This window comes from Leuciscus leuciscus (assembly GCF_965113295.1).
Source record: "Leuciscus leuciscus genome assembly, chromosome: 1".
NCBI lineage: Eukaryota > Metazoa > Chordata > Actinopteri > Cypriniformes > Leuciscidae > Leuciscus > Leuciscus leuciscus.
Genome location: NC_138725.1, coordinates 21,238,888 through 21,248,733, shown reverse-complemented (window position 1 = coordinate 21,248,733; position 9,846 = coordinate 21,238,888). Strand labels below are relative to the sequence as shown.

General features: G+C 40.6%; 1 protein-coding gene across 2 annotated transcripts in view; it reads right to left on the bottom strand.

Annotated features, from left to right (window-relative positions):
* Positions 1-236: 236 nt before the first annotated feature.
* Positions 237-9,846, bottom strand: part of LOC309499805 (uncharacterized protein) — a 30,733-nt gene continuing 21,123 nt past the window's right edge. Inside the window, exons 3-4 of one of the 2 annotated variants that reach the window (XM_082171290.1) lie at positions 1,817-1,913; positions 237-831 (exon numbers count right to left, since the gene is read on the bottom strand). In XM_082171290.1, coding sequence (XP_082027416.1) covers positions 1,863-1,913 — 51 coding nt within the window. In that variant the 3' untranslated portion in view covers positions 237-831; positions 1,817-1,862. Of the gene's footprint in view, positions 832-875; positions 1,654-1,816; positions 1,914-9,846 lie in introns of those variants that run through there. The other variant, XM_082171291.1, reaches the window with a different exon arrangement.

The following is a 9,846-nucleotide window of genomic DNA, read 5'->3' as shown; positions in this document are numbered from 1 at the left end:
TGACCTGAACAAACTCTATATATGATACTGGATATCAAGGGTGAAACTGTTAATAAATGTAGACAGACAGCAATATCATTCAATGTCAGTCATGTGTGGGTGAAATGTAATTGATTAGCCATTTAAATGCTATAGAGAAATAAAAAAATGGAAAGGTTCACCACTTTCAGAACTAAAATTATTCTTGATTCAAGCAGAATCAGCAGAAAATAAAGATGGAAAATAACAACGAGGTGTTGATATATATTGAGTTTAATCAATCATTACATGAAGCAAATACAAACATTAAGTAAAACTGAAAGAGAATGAGGCAGATCTCTCTGACTGACTTATAAGAGCCAAAGCATCTCAAGAGTAGAAGAGAAGAAAAGTGTCCAGTTTCAAAGATACATGAAATTATATCTTGCATTTGCATGAAAGTAAAAGTAGAAGAGAAACTAGATGTTCTGATGAAAAACAATTAATAAATGAGTTAAAAATGAATACCAGATCCATGTCTCTCTTAAAAGTGTTATGGCCGCCTTCTCCAGTGTGAATTTTCTGGTGGTCTTTCAGTTCATCTTTTGTAGTAAAGGACTCCCAGCACTGAAACACACACCACCGTGTCTTTTCTGCTGTAATATTACTAATGAATCTTCTCCTTTGAGTGAATCTTCAGGTGTTTCAGGTTGAAATGGTCTTTCATCAGAATGAGAAGCTGAAGTGATTTCAGAGCGAAAGCCTGAGCCGCTTCTTCCCAGTGTTAACTCTCATGTGAATCTTCAGTCTTAATTTATATGTGAAATGGTGACACATTTACAGTTTTACCTTTCTCATTCACGTCCATCAGATCTAAAAGAAACAATAAATCAAGTGAGAATTCAAATGAGACAAATGTGAAATGAAAAGTGAAGCTCAAAGTCAAGATCACTGATGAGTTCAATAGTCATTTTAATCCCATTAAATCTAGTCAACAACACTGCTGTGCATTATGATCTATTATAATGTCATGAAGATGATTTGTGTTATAAATCACTAGTTTGATCATGAAACTCTAGATGATGCAGGATTGACGTGATCTGTAAGCAAATTACATAGTTTCACTGATGCTCCAGAAAGAAACATGAATTAAAAGCACTGGGTAAAAATTTTGAACAGGATGAAAATGTCAGGACCCTCATCTTTTGTGGCGTGGCATTTAAATTATCTAGAAATGTTGGTGGTGTTCCAGGATGTGAAACACTTCCTCCCAGACCAGAGGGGCTATCATGTGCTTGTCCGGTCAGATAAGACATCAGTGGTCTCCTACATAAACCATCAGGGGGTTCTGCGCTCGCGCCCCTTATACAAGCTGGCTCGCCAGATCCTCCTATGTGCCCAGGGTAAGCTTCTTTCATTGATATACATCCCAGGGTATCTAAATCGGGGGCAGACATCCTGTCGAGGCAGGGGCCAAGGCCCGGGGACTGGAGACTCCACCCCGAGGTGGTGGAGCGCCTGTGGAAGAATTTTGGGTGTGCCGAGGTAGACCTGTTTGCTTCCAAAGAGACATCCCAGTGTCCACTGTGGTTCTCTCTAAGCCATCCAGCCCCTCTGGGGTTGGACGCTATGGTACAGACGTGGCCGAGGTCACGTCTGTACGCATTTCCCCTTATTGCTCTGCTCCCAGGAGTTCTGGAAAGGGTTTGCCGGGACGGGGTCAGTCTATTGTTGGTAGCTTAATAAATGCTTTCATTTGTCATGTTTTTATTCTCAGCCTGAAGCAATGTAAATCTAGTGAACATCAGCATGTTCTTCGGCATGATGAGTGAATGAAGAATAAAGAATAAACACCAACCTCTTTGTTCTTCAGTATCATGATGTTTCATTCTGCAGGCTCTGGATCACTGGCGTTCTCTCTGTCCTCTCCTTCCAGGTGCTTTCTGGTTCTCAGGCTAATCACATGTTAAAAAATAAATTAATAAATTAATAAATATATATTTTTAGTTTAAGTAGTTTTAAGTAGTTTAATCCAGATTTGCTGACAGACTGAATCTCTTGTCGCAGTGAGAACACGTGTAAGATTATAATTTTTTTTTTCAGTGTGAATTGCCTGGTGCAGTTTTAAACTTGAATGCAATTTTTGGATAACTAATTGTCAACTCCTAGTTTCAGGTCTTTTTGTGCAAAAAATCTTGATGTTAAGTTTTAGGTTGATATAACTATATATTGCCAAGTTGATCAAAGAGGAGTTGTTGGTATTTAAATATTTTTTTTTACATTCATGTTAATATTACTTTGTCAGATTTGTGACATTACTTTTTATGTAATACTAAAACACTGCTGGTCATTTTGTTTATATATTAGCTGGTATATATATGTGTGTGTGTGTGTGTGTGTGTGTGTGTGTGTGTGTGTGTGTGTATGTGTGTATATATATATATATATATATATATATATATATATATATATGTATGTATATAAAACAGGGTTTGAAATGAACTTTTTCACAAAAAAAATAAGTTACCAGCTAATTCAGACCTTCTACTAGCCAAAAAAAAAAATATGTCACGGCTTATTTATATAAGGCTATTTTAAAATTTGCATTTCATATGTAATGGGAGATTTTTGATTTTCATTACTTACTTTGATTTTCATTAACATACACTAGATTGACTACTATGTGTGTTGCTGACTATGTGATATAATGATTTGCTGACTATGTGATATAATGATTGATGTGAAACGCCTGCGAAGCAGGAGAAAGAGGGGGAGAGCTTTGAAGGCTAAAGCCCTGACCCCTAAGATCAAAGGGCTGTCCAATTTAGGACTTGCAGGCTGTAAGTTAAGCTAAACTAAAGTTCAGTATAATAGGATCACTGGTGGTGTCTTATCCATCTCTGGAGTTTAAAGAACCTTGGAAGATAACAATAACAGAGTATAAAGACTGGCCTGCCCCTCTCTCCTGGTCGCACTTGTTCCACAGACTGTACTTGTGACTTCTGTGTGGCAACTGGGCCTTCTTGCAAGAAATAAATTACTTTTGAAATGATTATTTGATTCCAGACTATCTCTTATGCCAAAGATGATTGTTTAGTGAATTAAACTGCCACAACACATACATTAACCCTTTCGCACGTACGATCACACCGGTGTGATCAGTCTAGGCTGGTCCCTGGAGCGTACGATCACACCGGTGTGATCAGTCTTGGCTGGTCCCTGGAGCGTACGATCACACCGGTGTGATCAGTCTAGGCTGGTCCCTGGAGCGTACGATCACACTGGTGTGATCAGTCTTGGCTGGTCCCTGGAGCGTACGATCACACCGGTGTGATCAGTCTAGGCTGGTCCCTGGAGCGTACGATCACACTGGTGTGATCAGTCTAGGCTGGTCCCTGGAGCGTACGATCACACCGGTGTGATCAGTCTAGGCTGGTCCCTGGAGCGTACGATCACACTGGTGTGATCAGTCTAGGCTGGTCCCTGGAGCGTACGATCACACCGGTGTGATTAGAACGGTCAGTGCATCACGTGATCAACTGCTAAATTCAAATGTGCTTTCGCGCGTTGGCTGGCGCTGAGCCAGAGACAGGCGCGCTCAGAGCTGTCATACATCACAACTTTTCAGTGTTTTCAACCACATAATGTTTATTTTAGGTTCCAGACATATAAGTACTAAAAAAACAATACATTAGAGTTCGTAAAATACACACTGATGTCAAAGGAAGAGGCAATAATAATCCTTTCCATTATAATTAGTTTTATTCATATCAGATACACATTGTGTAAGTAACTTTAAAGTTTACTCTATTCTTCTCCCAGTTCACCAGCCACTTACTTGTATGTATTTCGGGAGAAGTGGATGAATTCACATGTTGTAAATCCAACAGATCCGATTCTCTGAACTGCGTCTGCGGCACAAATTAAGATGGCGGCGCCCATCGCGCATACAGCTCAACTAACGCGATCGTTATAAATGTGTTTAAACAACAAAATACTTCCACTTGCATATATTTGAGAACCGGAAAATTTGTGAATATTTTGAATAAAAAAGGAAAAATGACATAAAAGCAGATCATCATTCATTCAGCTCTGTTGTTGCTGCGGTGTGTCACGTGACAAGCAATGACGCGTCACCACGGAAACCATAAAGTGACACATTCTAAATAACGGTCGCCTTGAAAAACTCACGCTGGCGGGTCAGAATATTTTAAACTTACGTGTGAAAGGGTTAAATTCTTATTCAAACAAAAGCCTGTCATCCAGCAATCTCCTCCCTCCCTCATTATTTCTCATCTTTTTTACCAAAAATGTGTTTTAGGTGAACAGATCAATACAGTACAAAGAACATGTAGGATGTTGTAAAATATCAATGTCTTTTCTGTTAACCAAATGCTTTGCTTTTTAATCTACCCTATTGCTTCAATGAAAGTGAACAAGCCCCGCTATTTGTTGTGTAGTGACGTGTGTGTTCAAGTAAGCCAGAAATGTGCAGATTCTGCGCAATACACTGTATTTAATAGATCGTGATGACTCACGTGACTTGGCTTACACGAATTTCCCCAGCAAAGTGAGTAAACATAGTAACATGCCAAATTAGCCAGTGATTTGACAGCGTTGTTCATTTCAAACCATCAGACTTCATTTAACCAACTATGACAACTTCATCAGACAGCAAGTCAATACAAATTGCATGATTTTGATCAACGCTTTGTGATGCATCTTCACATTAGATCTTCTAAGCGACACATTTCGGTTGCAAATGAGACAAAGTACAGATCCAGATTGATCAGCAAATTCGTACTGCAAAGAAAAATAGTCTACTTGTTGATACACACTGAAAACTGTCAGTGGCTGTCATTTTCAACTGATTCACATCATGAAAACTGGTAAAAACTTAAACTTCAAAAAATAGAGCAGTGAAACTTATTTAGAAACAGATTTAGTCACATATAAAGTAGATTAAGTAAAACACTAGAAAAGAAAACAACCGCCTAGCAAAAAACGTTCTGCTCCAAACTTTCTCAAGCCAACTTAAAGTTTGTCTCGACGAACTTTCGCATCTAGTTATTATTATTATAAATAACGAGTGGGAAAATATTTAGACGATTAGGCCTAAAAAAAATTTTGTTTGGTTCCGGTTTCCGACCGACCCGGTCAATTTATGTGCAAGTCCTGCACGGGTCTGATTTTGTAAATCCGCACCCACCCGTACCGGCATTGCTTAAAACCGCATCCGACCCGTTTTCTGACAGCAGCACTAATTAAAATCCGCACCGGACCCGACCCGCACCCGAAATAAAATCAGTTTAGACGATCACATTATAGATACAATTACAAAAATGTTTATTGCCAGGTCATACAGAAGTTATAACGACAATTAACACAAGGACAACTTCAGCCAAAGCTGTCAAAAGGCCGGTACATGAACAACATGGCTAACGTTACCACAAAACTGAGTAGCCTTATAACATTTTACCAATCAAACAGACGCGGCTACAACACTATATCAGCCACGCAATTTCGTCTAGCCTACATTTGACAATTTTGGGTTCAAACACGCCCTGCGTACCACACATACTTAATAGTGTTAAAGGGTCATGAAACCCCCCCTCTTTCAGCTCAAGTCTAGCTCACAATCTTTTTGAAAAATGCAACTTAAATGGGCGTGGATGGCTGTGAGAAGAAGGGAGGGGAGTGGGTGTGGTGTGGCACGGCAGGGGAGAAGGCAGGGGAGAAGGAAGGGGGGGGGGACTGTCATCGCCAGTGGCCCATGCATATCGACTGTCACTAAAAATCAGTGGTAAAACGTGAGGAATTGCTAGATTTGTTTTATAGCTGGCAAAGTTAAAGTCTAATGAAATACACGGACACCTTATTTTTGTCCTTTCAAAAGTAACTGAATGCCCTGCTACATATATTAGCCTACAGTAATCATAATTATATTTAAAACATATAAATGTACATGTATATGTATAATTATGTCATTATAAAATAAATATTTGTTTATATAGGCTACACACTATAAATGCATATATTTGAAAGTAATACATTTTCCGCTTAACAACAACAAAAAAACGTTCCGTACATAGCCTAGATCTACGCGCCCCCTAAACCCACATAATAAAGATGGACAGTGACATAGAAATTTGCACAAACTAAGCATACGTTCCATACAATTGAGGTATTATCGAAATATCTACATTTTAATAACGAGTGATTAATTAACAAAAGGCATGTAAAACGGTCAGGGTTACATTTTAGACACACACACGCACACACACACACACACCTACACCTCTGAAGCGATAGAAAAGTCCTCGGGACCGCATCACTCGCAAGACGCAATCTGCATTGGTGTACAAGGCCGAAGTCCACCATTCTCCAGTTGAATGGTTGCTACACATACATAGTTTAGATGTGTCCGTGGTTGATTGCCAACCAACCGCCCGCAGCCGGAGTCTAGCCAGGGCAGCATCGCGGGGAAAGATGCACTGGAACTTTTGCACCACGAAAACAAACGCGCGTCCCATCATTGCCTCTCTCATCTACTACGCGATATCACAGTTTGACATGTCTGTCACTGGAAAGTTCCACGTGGTGTCATGAATAATTAAGAGCAAGTGTCTTCTCATTGGATAAGAAAACTCAGTACGTGAATAATTATGAGACACCGATGAGTCATCAAAGTACTATAGTGCTCTGCCACGTCACTGCCTGTGACGTGGACACGATGAAGATTTTAAACCCGGAAGATGAAAATAGCAGAAAAAAACTAAAATTTAACCATTTTCCCCCTACTATTAAATCTAACAGATGCTAACATTGTCTTCAATGGTGTTCAACACACATACCTCTGATAAAATCTCAGAAAATTTGGTTTAGGGTTTCATGACCCTTTAAATATGAAATACTGTTTTTTTAGAACTGCTTTGTTACCACAGTTATCTGCATGCTTCAGCGATGAAGTTCTCCATTTGCGGCTATCCAACACGAAAATGCATGCAGCAAAGCCTTTCACAATATTTTCTTCAGATAACTCCAAATTTCTCCCCCACACTGGACTTGATTTTTGATGTTGTATTGTCAACAACTTTACAATCTCCACTAGCTATTCTTTTCTTCAACTCCTCAGCATCCATCTCGACGACTGCAGATTGCGCGCGCGGTTATGATGAATTTTTAAAAGTGAAAGTAGCCTAGGTAACGTTATAGATCCTGGGAGGGCTTGGCGCGTCAGCACAAATAAACTAAGTGGATTTTAAATTATTTTATCTTGAAATACAGGCATATTTTTTTTAGACCCATGTTTTCCCTGTTTGTATTGAGGTTAATACTATTAAAGGTATTAGATGAAACATTGCTTGAGATGTCTGTTTTTTTTGGAGTAGAAAAAAGTACACACATTTAAACACCCCTCCACCAAACTTTACACTTGGCACAATGCAGTCAGGCAAGTACAGTTCTACTGGCAACGGCCAAACCCAGTCCATCAGAAATCCAGACTAGTTGTCGACCGATATGTCGCCAAGGCCGATATATCGGCCGATATTTGGCATTTTTGAAATATCGGCATCGGCCGATACGTTTCTCTGATTGGCCGATGTGTTGGAAGCGGGACTTTTATTTTGACGGCGCTCCGGACTTTTATTTTGACGGGTGCCAGATCACACAGTGCTCGCTCACATTCTCCGTCTTTATTAATTTATGATCTCTGTCAGTCATATCTAATACTTTGTTAGACAGAACTAGTAAACAGAAATTAAATGGTATGCGAAGTGAGTAAAGCGTTTGCTTTTATATTATTTGTAACAGAAAAGGCAAACAATCAAGCTAAAATACTTTCTCATTTGCCGTCAACATTCAGCAAATGCGCATCTACATCATTTAACCCTCTGAGGTCGCGGGCGCGTTTTGCTGGATTTTCTCCACATTGTAGCACTATAAACTTAAAGGTGCTCTAAGTGATGTTGGGTGATGTCACTTCTTGTTGACGTTTAAAGTATTGTCAAACAAAACGGTGGCTAGCTAGACCCTCCCTCCTCCTCATCTGCGCACTAACCCCCCAAACTCCACCCCTAAATCATTCCTGTCGGTTATTGGCTGGAGCAGTTTGTTATGTTTCGTGGTGCGGGTTAGCCCAATTTGTTTCTCTTGCTGGTTTGTTTGCTCTTGCTGGAGCCTGTGTTGTCTACAGAGACCGCGTTTTTTTACATTGTGTTCAGGGAAAGGCAGCTAGCGGATGGTAAGGAGATGTTTGCTGTATGTGACAAAAAATTTTTTGGCCTTAAAACGCTGATATCACTTAGAGCACCTTTAAATTACTCCGTCATTTATGGTCATACAGAAAAAAGAAATATAAAAAAAGAATCTGTGATATTTCTACTTTTGTATGTGTCCACTTACAATCAAATCAAAACATTGTGCTTTTGTAAAATCAAGAAAATAAACAGGGTGTGCGTTCTGCCTCTCTGTCGCGGTGAACTTTTTTTTCTTGAGCACGTCTATAAACAGAAACAAAACTCAGCGAATACTTGTCACACATTTATGAGCCATATACCTTTATAAACATTAAGTGTGTACTTTTAAATGATCGGATTCAAACTGAAAACAAATATTCTCTGTTTAAGTAATTTGTATAAAACCAACAAGATGTCCAGTATCTCAAACGCTTGCTCATTAAATTTAATTTGACCACGCCCACTCGCGCAAAAGAGATTCACATGCAAATCTCCACATGGAACGCGCTCACGTTTGTTACCTCAAAAACAAAACGTACTCGGTTACTAACGTAACCTCGGTTCTCTCTAGAAGAGGGAACGAGTACTTGCGTAAGAAAATCTTACGCTAGGGGAAAACCTCTTTTCCTCGAGATATTGAAGCCAAAAATTATCCTTAATTTTGCAATAATGTAAAACGCATTGCAGCAGCATGCAGACATGGGCGAGACAGCTCGCGCGCCCATTGGCTGCTCTGCGGCAACTGCACCAGCCTATCGATAGAGGCTCCTCATGACGTCAGAACCAATGAGGGCGCTTCGCGCCCATTACGTCATGTCCCGCCGAAGTCGGGTGGGGCCAGGGCTATAAATACGGCCCAGAGAGGCTGGTTTGGTCAGTTTTTCATCGCTGAAGCGAATCAGAACATGACGCATGCACGGCAAGATACGCAAGTACTCGTTCCCTCTTCTAGAGAGAACCGAGGTTACGTTAGTAACCGAGTACGTTCTCTTACGAGAGGTCTCTCGTACTTGCGTAAGAAAATCTTACGCTAGGGGAACACAATGTAAAACGCCGTGCGTGCTTGAGACATAGCACTAAAGTCCCAGGGGCAGGTGCCCAGGGCTCATACAGTGCCTAATCACAAGGGACTCACAGGGAATCCGGGAAGAGGGGCTAGAATAGCATCATTCCTGTAATATAAAACTCTGATAAGAGCATATTATATCAAGTGTTCCACACAGCCAGGGCGAACTTGGCCTGGACTGATAAATAAGGGGGACTTACACACTGCCCACAGAAGTATATAGGCGATCAGTGATCGACGCTCTAGCGGTTTCAGCATCCCGAGTCGATAGCATCGGGCGGGCAGTACTGAAAAATTAAACCGAGAGCAACTTAGCTTGTAAAGCGGGAACCTCGAGGTTATAAAACCTTATAAATGTAGACGGGGAGGCCCAGCCTGCCGCCATACAGATATCTTGCAAGGCAATCCCACTGGACCAAGCCCACGACGAGGCCATGCCTCTTGTGGAGTGCGCTTTGACACCTATCGGGCATTGCAGGCCCCTGGATGTGTAAGCTAGCGCAATAGCATCCACTATCCATCTGGATAGACTCTGTTTTGACGCAGCTAGTCCCTTAGAACGTCCGCTGAACAAAACGAAGA